General features: G+C 42.0%; 1 protein-coding gene across 2 annotated transcripts in view; it reads left to right on the plus strand.

The window, feature by feature from the left end:
- The window catches only part of TTC7A (tetratricopeptide repeat domain 7A), a 1,654,710-nt gene that overhangs the window by 1,309,314 nt on the left and 323,791 nt on the right, over positions 1 to 21,605 (plus strand). For both annotated transcript variants that reach the window (XM_069234028.1, XM_069234029.1), the window contains exon 16: positions 16,950 to 17,066. In XM_069234028.1, the coding sequence (XP_069090129.1) occupies positions 16,950 to 17,066 (117 nt within the window). The remainder of the gene's footprint in view (positions 1 to 16,949; positions 17,067 to 21,605) is intronic.

The raw sequence follows: 21,605 nt of genomic DNA on the forward strand, positions 1-21,605 counted from the left end.
TGGCTGGGATAATAAAATGCCAACTTTCTAAAAGTGGCATTTACAGAATTGTGACTTAAATAGAGTCTTTACCATCAAAGAGGGATTACCTGCTCCCAATTGAAAGTTATCTTTTATTAAATGTAATAAATTAACCCAATGTTATCCTATGGTAGAGATAGGTCTTGAAATAGGGAAGAACATATTTTAGAGTTCTGCACTACTAGGACATGTAAAATATAAAAGTACATGTCCAGTGTTTTAAATACACTGCACCCTGCCCTATGGTCTGTTTAGAGCCTGTCCTAGGAGTGAGTTGTGTGTATTAAAAAGTGAGGTTTAGACCTGGCAAAAGGATTATTTTGGCAGGTCAAAACAGCAGATTAAAACTGCACAAGCAAACTGCAATGGCAGGCCTGAGACATGTTTAAAAGGTGCTTAAGTGAGAGGCACAACCAGTACTCTAGGCCCACTAGTAGCATTTAATTTACAGGCCCTGGGTACATGTGCTTTACTAAGGACATACAAGTAAATTAGATGTCCCAGTTGGGAGGAAGCCAATTTCACCATGTTTAATGGAAAAAGCACAAGCACTTTAGCACCGTCTTGCAATGGTAAAGTGTGCAGTTCTCAGGCCAGCAAAAAACAGATCAGCAAAAATGTAGGAATAAGGCAAAAGGTTTGAGGGAAAATCACCCTGATGCTGACAGGTGTAACAGGTGTCACTTCATTTTCAGAACAAATGTGTCCAAAAAACCTGATGTTTGACTTGTGAAATTCACATTTGTCCCCATTTGATATGAGATTTGCTTCCAACAGGAACTGACATACTTGGTGCAGTGTTGCATCATGCTCTTGTTCTGAAGACCCCAAGACTTGTATATTGTCACTATAGTTGAGCTCGTTCAGCACTGGTTGAATTATGCTATGGATGACCGCTTTAAAGAGTTTGGTTGCTGATGATATTCCAAAGCAAAGTCATTTGTACCTGACTAATCCTAAAAATGTTGTGTTATATCAATAGTTCTTTTCTTGCTCCAGTTGTTGATAGCACTTGTTGAGATCCAGTTTTGAGAAAACTCTTGCTTGATTCAATTGCACGATCATGTCAGAGATGTGTGGTGTTGAGTGACATTCTCTCTCTCCAGCCTTGTTGTGTTGACGCGTGTCAACACAGATTCATACTTAGGGCTGTATGTACGAACACATTTTCCCATAGACACACAATGGGTCAAATCCTTTCATACATCTAGCCCTTTATCTCTTCTGTCATTCTCAGGAACTACTACTATGGGCAGGACACATACAGGGAGTGCAGAATTATTAGGCAAGTTGTATTTTTGAGGATTCATTTTAATATTGAACAACAACCATGTTCTCAATGAACCCAAAAAACTCATTAATATCAAAGCTGAATATTTTTGGAAGTAGTTTTTAGTTTGTTTTTAGTTTTAGCTATGTTAGGGGGATATCTGTGTGTGCAGGTGACTATTACTGTGCATAATTATTAGGCAACTTAACAAAAAAAAATATATACCCATTTCAATTATTTATTATTACCAGTGAAACCAATATAACATCTCAACATTCACAAATATACATTTCTGACATTCAAAAACAAAACAAAAACAAATCAGTGACCAATATAGCCACCTTTCTTTGCAAGGACACTCAAAAGCCTGCCATCCATGGATTCTGTCAGTGTTTTGATCTGTTCACCATCAACATTGCGTGCAGCAGCAACCACAGCCTCCCAGACACTGTTCAGAGAGGTGTACTGTTTTCCCTCCTTGTAAATCTCACATTTGATGATGGACCACAGGTTCTCAATGGGGTTCAGATCAGGTGAACAAGGAGGCCATGTCATTAGATTTCCTTCTTTTATACCCTTTCTTGCCAGCCACGCTGTGGAGTACTTGGACGCGTGTGATGGAGCATTGTCCTGCATGAAAATCATGTTTTTCTTGAAGGATGCAGACTTCTTCCTGTACCACTGCTTGAAGAAGGTGTCTTCCAGGAACTGGCAGTAGGACTGGGAGTTGAGCTTGACTCCATCCTCAACCCGAAAAGGCCCCACAAGCTCATCTTTGATGATACCAGCCCAAACCAGTACTCCACCTCCACCTTGCTGGCGTCTGAGTCGGACTGGAGCTCTCTGCCCTTTAGCAATCCAGCCACGGGCCCATCCATCTGGCCCATCAAGACTCACTCTCATTTCATCAGTCCATAAAACCTTAGAAAAATCAGTCTTGAGATATTTCTTGGCCCAGTCTTGACGTTTCAGCTTGTGTGTCTTGTTCAGTGGTGGTCGTCTTTCAGCCTTTCTTACCTTGGCCATGTGTCTGAGTATTGCACACCTTGTGCTTTTGGGCACTCCAGTGATGTTGCAGCTCTGAAATATGGCCAAACTGGTGGCAAGTGGCATCGTGGCAGCTGCACGCTTGACTTTTCTCAGTTCATGGGCAGTTATTTTGCGCCTTGGTTTTTCCACACGCTTCTTGCGACCCTGTTGACTATTTTGAATGAAACGCTTGATTGTTCGATGATCACGCTTCAGAAGCTTTGCAATTTTAAGAGTGCTGCATCCCTCTGCAAGATATCTCACTATTTTTGACTTTTCTGAGCCTGTCAAGTCCTTCTTTTGACCCATTTTGCCAAAGGAAAGGAAGTTGCCTAATAATTATGCACACCTGATATAGGGTGTTGATGTCATTAGACCACACCCCTTCTCATTACAGAGATGCACATCACCTAATATGCTTAATTGGTAGTAGGCTTTCGAGCCTATACAGCTTGGAGTCAGACAACATGCATAAAGAGGATGATGTGGTCAAAATACTCATTTGCCTAATAATTCTGCACTCCCTGTAGTGCTGGACCTTTGGACGGTTCACTTATGTCTAATTTGAGTAGGTTCTTGATCTCTTTCTCAACTGCTTCCTGTACCTGGAAAGCTATTTTTCTCCAACTTTTCGGAAACTGGCCAGATCATTTCATCAATATGAAGTTGTACTCGTATTCCCTTCATTCTACCTAGCCCACTGAACAGTTTTGAAAACCTATTTTGAACTGATGTGTTGTCTTGAACTAAGTTGTTGAAAGCTATCAGTCCCATTTCTGCGGCAAGGCTCAGAAGGCGGGCTGCAGGCATTCTTCCCTGAAATACATGAATCCTTGTCTGTGCCATGTTGCATAACAGTTTTGCCTTGAGGGATCCCAGACACTTGAGAGGGCTTGACACACCACAAGTGTCAGAGTTCTCAAAGGATGGCAAAATTCGGAAATTCTTCCATGCACATCACATTGATTGATGTCCTGCTGTAGAGGCTGAAACTGACAGGGTGATTGTTCAGCTTCACCCGGATGCTGGAACATTGGTCGTCGGAATAATTTCTCTTCACTATCCATAGTGTTGTTGCAGTCTTGAAGCTTAGAAAGCCTTCAGCAGGTACCTCCCCTGCTAGCACTAGGATTTCTGTAATGGCTCTTCTTCCTTCATTGTGCATGCAAACTGTGAAATTTCCCCTGCAGACTAAAGGGTTCACGACTGCCCATGTGTGGATTCCTGCTTCAGATTTTCCGGGCCTTGGTTCTTCCATCAGTTTTTTTAATCCTGTGAGTTCCATGACATTTATTGAAGCTCCACTGTCCAATTGGAACTTCATTTGATTGTCTCCTAGCAAAGGTATGTTGAGGGATTTCCCTTCAGTGATGCTTTTTTCAACAGCCTGAGGGTATAGCCTTCATCACTGCTTTTAGTGAGCATGCCAGATCTGTGAGATAGTGATGTTGAAGGCTGTCTGGTGTAAGCCATGACCATTACATGATGTCTTGCATGCCTCTCCTTGTTACGGCCTTTTCCACTACCTCCGATAAAGAAGTTATTCTTCTTTGAGTCCTCCCTGGCCCAGCACAATGTTTTAAAATGGTTCTTCTTCACACACCTTTTGCACACTCGGACCATGGCTGGGCATTTGTCTTCATGTAGGTTTGATAGTTCACTCCAGTAGCAGGCTTTGTGTATGCATTTGTTCTGACGTACTGAAGCAGAGTCCATGATTTCTCTCCTTGACGTCTTTCGAATTCTCGTGGCCACTGCATTCTCTGGCTGATGTTTGCTGCCTTCCATGATGGCTGCTTGGCTTATTGCTCTTTCTTTAGCTCTCACCAACATTTTATCCAACGTGTGTTTCTTTTAGCATATGCCACCAGAACATTTCCAACAGACAACCATCTATGATGCACAGTCTTAAGGCTTCTTTGTCATTAAATTCGCTATGCCTGAACATTTTAGCAGTTTTACAGACATTCAGCTACTTCGTCCTTCATTTCATCAGACATCTGTGATGCTTTATGGAACATGTACCTGTCGTAATCAACATTCATGGCATAGAAAAACCTCTTTGCAGGCATGTCTTTCACTTTCTGTTAGGAGACTACTTCTTGTTTGGGAACTTTTTTACGACTTCTGCTCCCACATCTCCTGCCAGATTCTTGAGATATTTGAATATTTCCCCATCACCCATTTCTTCCAGGGCTTCTATGAAGTCATCAAATTTTTTGATCCATTTGATCCACCTAGCATCTATGTTCTGCTTCTTGGTGGTCTTATATGGGGGTGTGGGGTGGCTTTAGAAATGCAGCTGCATTGTACTGGGCTTTCTTTTCCCTTGGCATGATGCTTTCAGCTTCCTTTCTAGGTGAAGTATTTGTTGGTGGCTGAGTGGTTTGGGTTTTGGCTGTCTCCTGAATTCCTTGGTGTTTCTGTTTGCTTCTCATCACTTGTACACTCTGTTCTCACTATCTGTGCCAGTTTCACAATTCTTGTATGAGCAGCTTCGTTAGTCCACAGTACAATTTACCTTGTGTGGATTGTTGTATTGGTTATCTGTAGTGAATGTATATTGTGTGTTTTAGAGTGCAAAGGAAAACCTGAATTGGAGTATCAGGTTCACCTCAGGTAGTCCTGGCCAATTTTTTCTGGACAACACTTTTTAAAATGGCGGATGTGTTGAATCAATATATACAACACGTTTTTTGGAGGTGTAAGTCAGAACATGTTTGATTCTGAAAAGGCTAATGTGTTGAGCTACTCAATTTGTATACATAATAAAGAATGCAGCAAGGGCTATACAGTGGTGGAAGGGAATTTGACATATCCAAAAATTCTAATCTTTCAGCGTTAGTTACACATTGGTGAGTCTACTTTCAATAATGTTCTAGTCCAGTGTGATAGCACTGTTGGATGAAATTCTTCATATGTAGTATCATCTCAGATGAGTTCCACTTATATTGCGCACATGAAAAGATTCTCTCTGTTGTGTGCAGAATTCTGAGCAAATCATTTAAGTTCTCAAGGGCTTGCAAAGCATACAATAGTTTTTTAGTGTGATTTCACTGAGTATTTATGATAATATAAGTGAAGGGAGACAGGTTGAGGGCATAGATTGGAAGCAGGGGGTACGGAATGGAGTAATGGGTGTTGAAGGAGCACATTGGAGAAATGTGAGAGAGTTCAAAAGAAAATGTGGAACAAGAAGAAATCTTGAACATGAGACCAAAGTTCAAATTTGCATTTTAAGATTTGGCACAGTAGGCTATTGGAAAAAGAAGTTAGAAAGGTATTTCCACTGTCATTGCAGTAATTCATTCTTCTGTGTGTGATGAGCTGAAAGCACATTTAAAAAAAAAAAGGATTGTTGCAATGAGTAGCTGCTGGTGCTAGCCCATAATTTCTGAATTGAGATACTGTAAGCATTTCTCTCCTGAAATTAGGTGAGAACAGTCATCTGGTATGCTCTGTAGGTGATGAGCAAGGATTTAAATATAAATCAGGTTTTCACAAGAAGACAGTGAGTGTTTTACAGTTCTAGCTTTATGTTGTCATATGATGTCAGGTTGAATACAAGACTGGCTACTTTGTTTGAGTGTATTTGTTCCAGCATAAAGGTTTAGATGTTAGGGTAGTTGAGGAGGAAAGGAAGAAAACAATGTTCAGTCCAATCTACAGAGAATTATGCCTTTGGTGATGGATCCATTAAGGTGATTGGATTGGAGGGAATGGTTTTGTACTGGCCTAGGTGAGTGTTTCATGATTTTACAAACTTGTTTACTTAATTTATGAGGTTCAGTTTGTATTGCAGCTGACTCTACTGAAGGAAGAATGATGGCAAAATGTTCTGGCTCATTGCATGGTGAAGGGTTGAGGTTTTTGTCTATCAGGAGTTCCTATCATTTCTCTATTTAGGGTCAACCACTTTGGTCCGTACAATTCATGTTTGCTTTGAGGCTCCCAACGATGCTGGAGTCAACTGCGTCTGAAGCTCTAGTAGAAGACGCATTTTAAGCTTGCCTTTTTTTTGGTTACCTGGAATACATTATCTTACATTCAAGAAAATTGATTTGGGTTTATGTTTGGAGCCAAAACAACATTTATGTGAATCAAGGAGGCTGCGGGATTCAATTGAATCCCTGAATTTTGTTTCAAGGTACTCCTTTTATTATTCTGCCAGTGCACAGAAGTTGAGATAAATACATTTTTGTGATGTGGATAGTCACCTCTAAAAGGTAGATGAGAAGCTTGCCTGTTTGGAAGGATGTGTTTAATGCTAGCAGAAAGGTAAAATCTTCAGAGAGACCAACAGGAAAATGACTCTTGGTTGCAGGGGTCCAACCTTGACATTCCTTATTGAGATGAATGAAAAGTCTAGATGAGAACCTAGCATTAGTCTTCAATTCCAAATCTTAGTTTATATGCAGATTATCAGTACTCAAATTGAATTCCCAATTCACTGTGATGAATCCAAAAAACATCAGCAAATAATTTATGAAATCTAGAGAACTGATGATCATCAATGTGTTTTGTCAGTGCTTTCATTAAATAGTCACTTCCTCATGGGGAAAATTCGATTTTTCTTAAATAATCTTGTTACATAAATATTTCTAGACTACAGACTTTCGAAACTTCGGAGTTTCTCTCAATAATGCAACAGGATATAGCCAAGAAAAGTAAAGGGAAACTATTCAAGAAAAAACAATAAATTATGGTTCTGTCAACACCCAGTTTCCATGCGTTTTAGAATGTATGCTAAGGAAGAGATTAAGCAAACAGAGTACACTGCAATTGTATTGCAGATTCACTCAGTTGGTGTACATAAATATAGTAAAAACTAGAAACTATATCGCAAAGTCATTACCTGTTAAGTAACATGATTTATAACACCTAGGAGTGAGCATTCAATAATGGATTAAGTTTGAGCACTAGTTACTTGAATATATGATAGTAATTGGAATAAAAAACAATTAATAGATAACCCTAGAGCCTAATCTAACCTTGCTATAGTAATGATTGTTTATGATTGAAGTAAAGAATTTCCCTACTATAGGGGATAGCTATCTGTTTGAGGAGATAAGGAACCTTATATTTTCAAAAGATATGTTTGTGATTAGCGTTTTGTTGGGAGAAAATAATTCTATTATCTTGCTTAAAACCTTGCCAAGGCACATATTGTCAAGAAAGGGTTTTGTTGCCTGTGGCCTTAATCACTTTGAAATGTCTTGAATATTTGCTAGTATGAGTTGAATTGTGAAAGGAAAGCATATAATCAAAGAGGACAAAAATAAGAAGTGGAGGATTGGTGAGTTGTTTATTTTGCTACTGATGTTACTGATTTGAAGACAAAGATACCATAAAATTAACTACTTTCAATGAAGGGGCTGCAAGTAGAATAGGGATTTATGCAGGTATTTTTACAATCCTAGATAGATTTTAAGCCAGGCGAATGTTGTTTTCAACTGATTTGAACTTGTGATTGTAGAATGACTTTATCTGTTGTAATTACTGCTTTTATCAAACCACATTTTTGAATGTTAGAAGCTTTCCAGCCTTTCTGCGATTAAAGTTGATTGTTGTGTCATCAAAGAAATTTGTGTATCTGATGTGTATTGGTTTGACTTCTTAGGATTTGAAGAAAGACAGGGGATTGAGAGCCCTGGAGGTGTTTGCAAGGCATATGTCAAATATGAACTCCAAAGATAAGTGTAATGTGGACTGGCTTAAGAGTGTCATGATTTTATGCTATGCATTTGGGAATTATATTGGTCCATGGTCTGAAGTTAGTTGATTGCCTTTAGCCACGTTTTCTATGGAGGTTAAGCTGGAATATGGAGTAATGCAGACAATGGGGAGACACTGGACTATAAACTCATTCAAAATAAGGATTCACTAACTAAAGAAGCATGTTTATATCTGAACCAAAATGCTCTGGAGCAGCTGCAAGACCATATGATTTACTCTATCTAAATAGCAAAAATAAATAACTACATACTTCATATATCCTACTAGTGTAAGATAACCCTCTTATGTGGGTTGATTGCACAGTCCTTTACAGTGCTTATGAATGTAGAATATGCTAAAAAATGGACCACTTGCTTAGCCCTCCATATAACTCAGAAAACAACTTTCTTAGGTTACACTTCCAGAAAAGAAAAAAAAGCACTGAAGCAACAATTGAAGCCAAGGTACCAAACATAACTAAATCAGTGTTAACTAATGAAGAATTACAATTTGAGAAATGAGCATGAAACCAGTAGTATGGCAACACATTTGCTTCCATACATGCAATTACCTGGTCTAGGCAGCAGACTAAACAGATATTCTTGGTGTTTATGTCTACCTGCCAACACCCTAAGATGCAGCCAAAAGCATATCATCAATTCGAAACACATATCAAAAGTTAAGTACTTGAGTTTCTTGAAAATAAGCACATTAAAGTTAGACAACAACAACAAAGATGGTTCATTTCGGGGCGAGGACCATAAAACCATATTAAAAGTAGTGTTCTTGCTTTTTAACTGAAACAAACAAAAGGAAAATGTGTTGAATACAGTTGCGATATTACTTATATACAGTGAATGCTGGAAACAACTTATTTTAGTTATAGTATAGTGGTGCATAATACAGGTAAGGACAAACCATTGCACTGGTGTTGCACTGCAGGGCATGTCGGTAGGCAAGAATTCTACATTTTCCCTCTACATTCACAGAATGCATCATACCACCATGCCTGATAGTGTGAGCATGTTTTACTGATCCTCCTATAGCAGATTCATTATGCCTTCCTGTGATTGACTTGTATACTGCTGAAACATATGCTTTTTTCCTAAAATCTTGACTAAACTAGAACAGTATCCACCCACATGCAAGGAAATTGAAACATTCTTGCAAAGTGCCAGAAGTCACACTAGTTTTTAGGTCAAAACTGGCAGCGCACATGCGCTGTCTCTGAGACATGCTGTAATCACTGTATAGGCTAACAGCCCAGCCATTGGTTTTTCAATGGTTACTTGGATTGTCCTTTAAGGAGGCTTGCTACCTAATGGGTAAGCTGTCCTCTTTGTCCTGCCTTGTACTCATTTGTTTCCTCCCAGGAGCAGCACCTGACATCTGGTATCATTCCACTTTAGTGCTCAACTATTCATTTAGGGCACTTTTTTTTAGTATGTGTTCTTGTTTGCCTGTGGTTGGTGGGTGTGTTTTTCTCTTGCACCATCTGGATACACCTGCTTGTTGCATGTCAGCTACCTCTTGCCTTCATCCTGTGTTAAACTCTTGTGCCTTTGCTGGATTTGGTTACAGCAACAGCTTTCAGGGTATTCCGGCTTTATTTTTGGTATACGTTTTGTCCCTTCAGCTTGTAATAAACTTTCGTGCCTGTTACAACAACTGCTCTTAAAATAAATGACTACTGATTTTTTTTTTTTACTTTGGAAACATCTGTTGTAAATTCTTCGAGGCACTTTTCCCTTCATCTGCTTTGTGCAGCCTATTCCTCTGTGTGGCAAGCAAGGCACGCTAAATGCATTATTGTGATAAATTGACAGTCTGAAATTTGCCAACACCCGGTGCTGCTTTCCAACACACAATGGCGCTGCTGCTGCCATTCGTTATGAGCCCTTGGGACCGGCATCCTTTATATGTCAGCTCACTACTCACCTTTTGTTTACGTTCCTGACCGCAGACTGTAGGGCAACCATCTTTCCCCACTGCCTTATCTTCTTTACTTGTCCCTGCGAAAACATAAACAACAATATCCAGAAAGGGTAAAAGCTATTTCTTTTTAACTCTTTTCTTTGTTATCAGTTGCTGACACATGATACGATACACTGTAAATTGGTATTTCATGCAACATTTCCAAGCTTCAGCTGCATATCTTTCCTCAGAAAGCATTTCCTTTTCTTATCTGAAGGGGAGAAATGTTATCAAGTCTAATCTTTCACCATTTATCAGGATTAACATTCAGAATTAGCATTCTAATCTAAGAGAAAGAAGCATCTCTGTGTAATTTAACTTTTCAGTGGTCTTTGTTTCTGTGGGCTTTGGTGAATGTATTTAGCGTCACAGTGGGCCACAGATGCATTCTTCTGATCTGAGATAAAACACCTTTAATTAGACCGCTCCCCGAACAGCAATTTTGGCTTGAATGAAAGCTGGCACCATCGGTGTTCACTGCATATGCACCAGGCAGACAAAATCTTCACTGCAGGATTCCCCCAAAGGACTGATTAGTGTGCTACTTAAGTAGGGGTGTTTCACATATATTTATTTTTTGTTGTTCTTAAACATCTCTTTCCAGTGCAAGTGAAAGTGAACATTACATTTCCAACTTTTTTTGCAGCAAACCCCTCTATGATTCTCAAGCGGTGGCCCACATAGTTCTGTTTTGCTGAGGAATGTATGCCAATTTTGTACCTAAACATTCCGTCTCACTCAGGGCCGGCTTTAGAGCTAGCGGCACCCAGTGCAACAATCTTTTTTGGCACTTCTCCCCACATGACCTCCTTCTTCACGATTTCCCTCACTACCACCTATGGCAGTGCACCTCATCTCTCCATAGCCATTCTCTGTGATATACATTTTTATTTTTTATAGCGCTACTCATAGTTCACTCGCTCTCAGTTCTGTGATCTGCATGGTACACATTCATTGCAGCAGGCAGCTAATCCTCTGTGCTACTATGATGAGTCAGAACTGCCACTAGATAAAATTCCATCTCTAGCCAACAGGAACATTAATCACCAGCGTTATCTTGACATTTTCATTGTTGCCTGAAAGCTGCTGGATGCACCTGGAGGTGCACTGCTTTGAAACCCATAAGTTATTTGTAAATACAGTGCCCCCACCAGAGCCAGTGCCTGGTGCGGCTGCACCAGTCGCACTGCCCTAAAGCCGGCTCTGGTCTCACTAATGACCTATGGTGGTGGAAGGGGAGAATTCAAAAAAGCTATTTGCCAATTTATGGTTGATTCACATTTGAAAATAGATGTTTTTTTCGAGTGTACATAAAATAAAGAAAACAATTGTAAATGTGCACCTGCATACATTTACATTTGCATGTAAGGGCGCAAAACGATTTTCTGATCTGCAAACCCGGGAAAGTGATGTTACTTTTCTGTGTTTTTCATTGGCATTTCCTTAGTGCAGGATTGAATGCCCATCCCCATGAGATTCACTCCAGAATCATATTTTAATGTGAGGTGATATTAGGCAAGGGTAGTGGGATTTGCAATTATTAGATTACCTTTAGTGAATGCTTAGCAGTCATAAATCCTGCTGTTAATGCTTGTAAAAGTGTGCTATGAGTTCAAATGGCTTTATTAATTGGGTCCTTCGACACCTGGTGATTTTTTTGTGAGAAAATCCACTCCCATGGGCATGAGCATTCTAAGACAGGAATACCATGAAAGTGTGCACACAGACATAAAGTATTGTGTTTCTGGTTATTCACCATCTCAACCTATTTCCACCTATGCTGAGATTTACTCCAAGTTCAATTAAATCCCCTTTCAGGGTGCAATGGGCATAAAATACCTCAACATCTGTGTAAGTATAAGGGTAGAAGTTTCTCCAAAAGGAAAAAATATTTTCCCCATTGGAAATAAGTTAGAAAGCACAAGGGATCTACACAAAGATCTTTGCATGAGCAAATTTACTCTTTGAGCAAGTGTACTTTTGGAAACTGGGACAGGAGGGTTACTAGAAGCCCTTGTGGATTCCAAACTTTAAAGGCAGGAGGTAACCTGCAGGTATAAATATCTGACCACTGGATCCTAGATGTTGAATATTCCTCAATGCAATCTGAAGTGTAGCTGGCGTTGGCGTTGTGCAGAGCCATGCTGTGGCTCTGTTCCAGATGTTTGCAACGTGCACACCATTAAAATGGTCTGCAGTCATTGAAGGTGATGAAAAGCCTAACCCCTGTCGTACAAATAGCTATAAATTTCAAACAGAGACCACCCCTTACAACAGCATTCTGGAAATATTGAACCCATTCAGTGGCAACTGACTCAGTACTAAACCCAGGATTTTTCTTTATGCAAGCATAATGCCATTTAATTCTGATTATGAGTTTTTGCCTATTTTGCATGAGTTGTTTTTGAGCTAAACAAACTACCTATCACTCTCTATCTTCCTTTCTGCTATTCTGTGCAAGTCTGATGCCCATCTATTCACCATGCCACATAATTCCACTACATAAATACACTCCATAGCACACAGTTCCACCCCACATAATTCCACAACTAACAATTTCATTACAACCCACATACATCCACTCTTCACCACATACATCCACTAAACTCCAAACCAAAACAGATAGGTAAAACACACTGTAATTTACAACAACAATAGCTCTAACTCTTGCAAATGCGAGACGTATTGCATTTCAAATGGTTGTTTTATTTGTAATGGTAACTTGCACAGTGACAGTATGCATTTGGCCTTCCTGATGTTGGTGAGGGAAGCTTCTATTTATGACATCTTTACTGTGTCTGAAAAACATTTGTTCAGCAGGAGCCTGTGCTTACGTTGTGGTGTGTGAGTGAAGGCCGCCCTGCTTCTATACATGCAGTATTAGTTTTGTGTGCCTGAGGGTTGTCTGCAACGCTGCTATTATACTTGTTTTGTGGGCGCGCGGCACCTACACTGGTTTGGCCTTTGTTGTGGTACATGCGTGTATGTTGAGCTTGCACCTCTGTTGCCTGTATAGTGTGCTTTGTGTGTCTGCTTTCTTATTGTGTCTGAAAACAGCTAACTTTCTATTCGTTAATGTTCCAGTGTTTATGCGGAAGAATAGCTTGCCCTGCTTTTTAGGGTAGAGCCTGCGCTTGCATGCGCTTGCGCACGAGTATCACTTGCGAGACGCTTTAGTAGTTAGAAAAGGGCTCGGAACGCCGTCCATGTCACGTCAGTATCTTTCATTGATTCGTGGGCTTGCCTTTTAAAATCTGCTTGCTTTCATTAGTGGAAGGCATGCATATGTCATGCCTTTTCCAGTGATTAGCCCTCCTCGAGCGCAGCGACCAAATACTGAAAATATACGAGGCTCGCTGTTTTCCTTCTGGTTTGTGGACTACTTTTTATGTTTTCTTGCAGCGCGATCTCGCTTGGCAGAAGTTGAGCGCTTTGCATGACATCGACCCTGTTACATAGTTAATTGCATTTTTGCCGGTTACATAGATAATTAAACTTTTGCGGATAGGTTTCACTAAGAGTGAACTGTAGCAGCGTGATCGTGCTCTTTTTTCCCATTTAATGTGGCAAGAAAAGTCCAGTTGGGAGTTTACAACTGCTAATAGCTCTAACTCGGAGAAATGCGAGACCCGTTGCATTGCAAATGCTTGTTCTGTTCTGTACCTGCTGTCATTATGGTGTGTCATTGTGCACGTGCGTTGTGTGAAACTGAAATAGTGCTATCTATGCTGTTGGCATTCTTTGTGCAATAGCGAGTTTTAGGATCTTGTTTCCACCGCACAAAAGCCAGATGCGTTGACTTTGTCGGTGGCTCTTTGTCAGTGAATGTTTATCCTAATGCCGGTGCTCAGACTGTTGCTAAGGAGCCGCGCCTCTGGTCCCCGGAGTAGTTGCATCTGCAGCCCATGCTGATGAACAATGTCCTGCTGAGACTGTTATGTTTTTCCACGATGCTCTCTGTCCTCTAACACAACGCTTCATGTTTCTCCAACAAAGCCCGTGTTGTGATGATAAACAAGTTGCCTTTATAATGAAGTAACTGTAAATTGCCGAACACCTTCTGATTGTTGTTTTTGCGTTGTGGGGGAAGACGTGGAATTTTAAGTTAAAAACTGAAAGATAATATAGCCGCTTAGATCTGACCCCGTGCACTAAAGCCATGTGAAAATAGATGGACATTGTTTAATATACTTGAGTCTCTTCTCTTGCCAGGATTGTCTCTCGTGACTAAGCTGTGTTCATTGGGGACGCGGACTATAAATTTGAGAAAGTACAGTCAGGGATTTCCTGAGGATTGTCAAAGGTCCCCTGGTTAAAAGGGATGTTTACTATGAATGAATAAACAAGAAGAATCTTGTAAGACTCCTAAACAAATGACTACAAATCAGAAATGCAACCAAGCACAGCCACAACACACTGCATTCATCATCACTGCAATATGGTCTCCTCCTCAATGCTGCTGGTTTCAGTGAAACCCCACTTTCATATTTTACACCACAATGCGGGACTTAAAGTGACTCTGCACTTTGTTTTGTTCCCCTGGAATCGTGGCAAGTCGTGAGGCTTTTCCAAAGAGATTCTAGGATAGCAATAATGTTTTTCCAGATTTCTTTTTAAATTGAAGCCCTTTAGGATCAATTTTGTTAAAAAATACAAAATAAGATAACAACAGTGCCGCATAATTTGCAGCTCACAGCTAATATTCAGAACAATCTGCTTTTTCTTGCCGCGTAGTTTAGCCGTCCCTTCCACTTAATTTGTTCATAATCTCAGTTATTTTGATAATACCTCACCTTCTGCTGTCCTTCTCCGAGGGGGCTTTCAAAACGTATGGGTGTGTTGGGGTTGGTGGGAAATCAGGGGCACATTACAATGCTATTGCACTCATGCACGTTGTGCATTGAATACCCATGGTCATGACCTTCATATGCCGATTGCTTTCTTTCTCTAAATTTAAATTCCTCACCTTGCTTCAGATACTTTACATGACCTCATGAGGCCCCCGACTGAATGGCAACATAACGACATAAAAAGGCTTTAAATATTGCATTTGCCTCCGATCAGGTCATTAACAAAATATGGGACCGTTCATTTTGCAAAGAAATGTTCAATATGTAAGAACGTCCCTAGTAAATGCTAAGGGTTTAACAGTGAAGCTTCATTCCCGTGGATTATTGTGGTTCTACATCACTAATGCTCAGGATACTCTCTGCATCTCTGCAAACTGTAATGTGTTTTTGCAGGGAAATCTCCGACAGAAGGGCATTTAGGCCTGGTTGTTTAACACAACTGTGAGATTTCAGTGTTTGCCTTAGCAGCAATGACAGTTACTATCCTTTATCACATATGCAGAATATTGGAGCGAAAGAAAAGTTGAAATACCCAGTAGGTTCCGCCTACTGAACATTCAGTTCATAGACTCAATTTTAGCTGGAAAAGGTTGAAGCTCAAGTCCGGCTTGTACCGGTTGATATGGAAGTGGCCATGCCAGATAGGCATTCCAAATTCATTCCCCCAAGTTATTTTCAAGGGTGTACCAATTACTCTGTGGCCTGCTGACTGTAAGAAATAATGGTATTAGACAGTGATACTCTCTGTGGCGGATCTGATGTGTGTAACAAATGACTACATTGTTTTTGTCAGCCAAAACCCTGGTCTGGCCAACCTGGTGTTGTGAATATGGGCATTTCACCCTGTTACTTTGTAACCTCTTTGGCCTCTTCCCTTCTCAATGTCTACGGGGGATGGCCTTGGTACTTTCAGTTATCACAGTGGCCTAACAAAGGCCTCTGCAGCCCCCATGGTGCCGGGGGGTCTGAACTCCAGGGGGACCCTCAGCACAGTACCCTGGCCTGAGAGCTCCTGAGGAGAGGGCAGATGCAATCATGTAGTTGAAAGCACCAGTGCTTTGCTGCAGGCACTGCATGGATCTTGTCCCACAATCGGACAAGTAGCCGTGTATGCAACTGTGTATGTGATAAAACAGTACTCCAGTGCACCACTCAGGAGCATGAATCCTGTTCATGAACCACTAGATCACACCTAGTACCATATTTACAAGGCCCTACCACCTCCTTGCGCGACATTGCTGTAATTTTTACGCTAATGTGGCTCAACAAGGCAAAAATCGATGCACCATATTTACTAAGTGGCGCAATGCATGCATTGCATCACTTTGCGACCCCTTGTGCCACATTATGCGCGCGCCAGGCATACTGTATGCAAGGGGGGCGTTTGGCGTTAGGAGGCCCGTTAAAATTCTGCAATGAAATCTACAAGATTTAATTGCAACATTTTTTTTTTCATTTTTAACACCTGCTCCAAACAGGCATTAAAAGGGCGCACCCTTGAAATCAGTGTGCCTCTTTGCACTTTGCTGCACTAGCGTCAACATTTCTGACTCTAGTAGAGCAAAGCGCCACCATAGCGGCAAACAAATTTGACACTTTTGGCCTAACGTGTGCCATGGTGCGCCGTATTGTAATTACGGCGCACCCATGGCATCGTTAGGTGGCAGTGGGGGGAGGGTGCAAGAAATCTGGTGCATCACTACCGATGCGCCAGATTTTTGGAAATCTGGGCTCTAGTCCTTTATATTAGATCTGTGAGACAACACTGATAACTCTCTCTTTCTCTTGTTCTCCCTGGATTGGGTATTAATTTTTCACAATGCCTTGATACTGACTGCAAACATTACAGAGGAAACTGAAGAGATTTCCAATAAAAAAATAACTCTATCAATATTTCCTCACACAGCTTCAGGACTTGGCTGTAAACCAGCCTTACGTTGTTCCAAGACCCTGAAGTCTCATATCTGAAACTGTAATGCCTAAAACCAATATGGCACCCTCCTTCCTGCTCTTGTATCTGTCTTTCATGACTATGGAAATTGATAAAGGTATGCTGAAATGTAATTAATGTCTTCTTTTCTTTGTTTTAGCATCCTGTTCACCAAAGTCAAGCTGGAATGGGTACTCAAAGGACCAGAGGAGGCGCTCGTGACCTGCAGGCACATGTTAAACCTGTGTCAGACACTGTTTAATGTATCACAAATTAGGTGGGTGCATTTGTACAAGATATTATGAGGGGTGTTGATGATGACAACAATGTTTAAAATACCCATCCTGAAAACTCTCAAAAATGTGTAGGACTAAAAATCCCAGGTGTTTGCATTCCTCTACTGACTGGTATTCAGTTCATTGATCTGAAGATGACCAAAGACCACAATATCGAAAGCAGGCACCTTATGCCCTGGAACTATCAGTAGTATAACTATAAATGTGCATTAACTGTTATTGTCTCCTTAACCAAATGGATCACAGATTTCAGAACAAGAAACATTGACCTGTTGAAGTATAAGATATAGGGATAGAGGAGTTGAAATACCCTTAAAGAGAAAGTTTTTTCAGAGCCCAATCTGCAGTGCCCTTCCAACACATATACAAAGTCTTTCTACTCTCAGAATCTGTTTACAAATCTGTCAGCATCCCATCCGAACAAACGCAACATGTACCCTCTGAAAAAGCAGAGTTTCTTTTTCCTCACTATCACCATGCCATGAGCATAGACAGTCCAGTGAGAACATCCCCTTATCCATCTACTGCTCTCATCCTACGTGGATCCCTTCTCTGCTGTCCCCCATATGTCAGCTGTTACTGTTGGGACCCTTCTTTGCATCCTCATTGGTAGCATAGAATGCTAAGTTAACCCTCACACCAATTTGAATCTTTGACATTCATTTTCCTGCAGTGGTTTTACTTATTTCCTATTTTATATGTTTCTATTTATTTAGTGCAATGCACATACAGGAGGAAGTCAGGTAGCCGCACAAAGAATCAAATTAAATTAAATTACAATAATTGAAAATAAACAGAATAAGGTGGAGTTGCACCATGGGCCAAGATGGCTGGCACTCTTGGAGTCTCTGGATGAATCAGGGAAGAGCATGGTCTATGCTCCCATTTTCCTCCATCCACACTGACATCCCCAGTGGGAATCTCCCCTGTGAACATCTGGGCATGCCATGAGTCACTCCCGGGCTCTTACACCCTCTCCAGGAACAACTGGGCCCGAGGACCTGAGGTGTCGGAGCATGCTGCAGCCCCCCACCCTCCCAGCTCTACTTCCCAGCAATGGGATGAGGATAGCTACTGCTACCTCTTAAGTGGCCCTGCACAACCCTGACTGTGACCTATGGCTGCTCCAGCTGTCCTGCAGTGAGGATGAGCACCACAGAATCATGCCCTTGGGCTTGTTCAGAGCCTAGCAGAGGTGAGCTCCATGGAGCCCTTTTAGAACGTAATTCTCTTCGCCAGTCCATGGCTGTGGCACATCTTACTTAACATTTTCTCTCCCCCTCATCTGGGCCACCACACTGGAGTATCCCAGAGTCAGGTATGATACATCCATACTACTCTCAACTTCGTTACCTTACATTTTTGGCTTGTAGCCTGACCAACATATCTACCCTCGCAGTGGAGGCCCAACCGGGTTGTTCTCCTCTCACCCCACTGTCAGGTTGCTACACTGACTACCTGACCTTGCACTTGATAATGGCTATTGATTCATTGACACCTGCTCAACATCATTTTGAGGCTGGACTCTGTCTCCTCCTTCTAGTTACCCTTGCATACTGTACTGTACATGGCACCTGACACAATGTCTTTGGGTAAATCCTCTAGCCAGCTGCTTTTTACGGACGTTGTGTGGGGAGGCAAAGCAGCCTCTTCGTCACCATCACAAGATGCATTCATAGACTCCTTCCTTAAGATACTTACCTCACTAAGAGCCTATCTATCCACCATGGACTTGAAAATAACAGACCTTATGCATGATGTTAAAACCATAAAGGCTGACATTGGATCTTTTCTGGCCCAAGCTGGATGCCATGAACCAGCATCTATTTATGTGGAAATTAGTTGGAGCACCTGGAGGGCTGGACCCAGACATCCAGTCCCTCAACTATAAGCTGGTTGACCTAGAGGTTTGGCCATGTCACAACAACATTCGTTTTCATGGCATACCGGAGAACCTGGAACATAATGATGCCAAGGCATTCCTCTTTGAACTCATCCCCTGCATCACTGGCTTTGAATTTATGCCCCCTTTGAAAATTGAGAGGGTGCATAGAATACAGGTTTACTCCCCTCACAACTCTGCTGTGGATACTAACATACCTTGTTCTTTGTTTGTCTGCTTCCTTTGCCGTGCCCGTACCTGTCTTATCCTCGAATGCACATAAGTGTGGCCCTTACAAAATCAATGGATACAAAGTGCATATTACAGCAAACTTCTGTTCAGAGAGCCAGTGTCAGGAGGAAGGTCTTCTTGGCGTTGTATCTGCAGTTGAAAAAATAGGACATTAAATATGGGCCCTTCAATTGGCCACCATATGGATCTCGCAGGATTGTCATTCCAGAGACTTCCTTAACCCTGCGGACCTGGCTCATTTTCTGGAGTCCTTGGCCTCATCAGACAGGGACACTCTGTTCCCTCTGTATCAGCACAACATTAAGGCTGCACTTGGGGGAGAGAGACAACCTCGAAAGAACGGCACACCTCACCAATCACAGATAAACCCCCCTGAAAGAGACAGAGTGCTTTGTTTTGTGGCAGAACTTACTCCGGCAGACTTGAGAGAAAAATCATGCTTATCCTTGAAGCCTACAATCACACAACGGACGTCAGCAACCCACACTTTTGCCAGGCCACCTGATCATGGTGGAATAGGTGCAGTCAATGCTCCTGGCTCCGTGGCCAGAAGTGTAATGACCAGAGGGACATTTCCCCTTTCAGCTTCAACCTTGTCTCACTTCGACTCCTACTGCTGTATCCCTTCAGACACTATGCACTCTGCATGGTCCATCCTTTTCCATAGCAGAAGACAACCCCTTCCCTGATCCCTTGTTGGCTATTAGATTGAGGTTTTGGGGTCTTACTGGGACCCACAATGTCAATGTTTATGGTGATAATTTATGACAATGCTTACGGTTATGTTTCTATATATGTTTATTTTTCTGTTTGTATGCTTGCTCACATATTCATGTATGGCCACTCTCCCCTCTGAGAGGCACTTCCCCTCTTCATGGGCAGCCTCCACTCATCAATCAGAATTCATCAACCTTATCCTCAGTCTGTATGTGGCCTCTTAATTTCCTTTGCCTGATTCAGTTGACTTAGCGACGTGCTCCAGGTAGATCCTACCCACTGATCTCACACCCACTCTTATGGCCACATAATGAGGCACCAACCTGCCCAGGTTATTGAACTGAATCTTGCCACTCTGATCCCCAGGTTCCTGCCGTGCCACACCTTTTCTGCCTGTGAGTTCCGCAAGTACTCCATGGCATCCTGTGTCTCACAGAGCAGTATGAAGTTGCTAGTGACAGCTCCCATACCTCTGCCTGCTCATATGTTTACTCTTCCCAAATGCTGCAGGCTCTCTTAGGCTTTGCAGTGCCCCCGCACCCCCAACTGCCACTGTTAATGCTCCTGGGTAACCGTTGGCATAAGGGCTCCTCTCCCCTGCTTCCTTTCCCACATCCCCAGTGCTACATACCTCCTCCCCTTCTCTTCCACCACCCCTCCTCCTGTCCATGATCCTGCGCCTTCCCTCCTCTCTACACACTAGCATTGTCACACTGAGACAGCATCCCGTCTTCTCCCCACATTTATCTTCTCTCTCCCTATCACATACTCTGTTGGCACAGCTCACCAACTCCCCTTACCATGGTCTTCCAATCCATTACTCTTCTTACACTCAATGGTAATGAGTTGGCCTTCTTATGTTAAACAAAAAATGATCTTATCATACCTGGCCTCTAAGCACATTGATTTAGTCCTCATTCAGGAGACACACCTTTCAGCAAGGGAGTCAGAGAAATTTATGAGAAACTGGGTGATGAGTCTTCTGCATCTGCCGAACCACTGCAAGACATGCCCCTCTTGTATCCATTGACATCATCCTAGGTTCAAGAAATGTGGAGTGGCAATGCTCATTCAGATATCACTCCCATGCACATTCCCCTAGATCTGGTTGTACCAAAAGGGACAATATGTGTTTGCCATGCTCAGAGTCGACAGTAAAGTGTTTTATGTGGGCTCTGTCTACCCCCTTTACGGCAGCAGGTATGCCATTCTCTCCACCCCAACCATCCCATCACTGAACTTTGGATGTCCCACATCATATTGGGAGGGGATTAGAGGCTTGTCCCGGACTCTGTCTGGATCCTATGGGCCCCATTGATATACATATTAACAGTGACCTTTGCAGTGACCGGGGTCTTTTGGGCACCTGGTGTCTCCTTCAAGCCGCCGAGAAGGTATTCTCATTCCTCTCAGAAGTTCATTGCATGAAGTCCCATCTGGACTGCTTCCTCACCTCCCCCCTAGCAACCCCTTCTAGTCTAGACACCTCCATTCTCCTGGGGTCTCTGTTGGATCATGTACCAGTTTACCCAAACCTTAGTTGGAACCTCCAGATGCCTATCCAGAAGCCCAGGCAGCTGCATGCTTTACAATTCCCCAGGAGGAGGCCTGCTTGAAGACCCATGTGTCCACTTACCTCTTAGACAATAAAGGTTCTGTACAACCAGCT

This window comes from Pleurodeles waltl, chromosome 5, assembly GCF_031143425.1.
Source record: "Pleurodeles waltl isolate 20211129_DDA chromosome 5, aPleWal1.hap1.20221129, whole genome shotgun sequence".
Taxonomy (NCBI): domain Eukaryota; kingdom Metazoa; phylum Chordata; class Amphibia; order Caudata; family Salamandridae; genus Pleurodeles; species Pleurodeles waltl.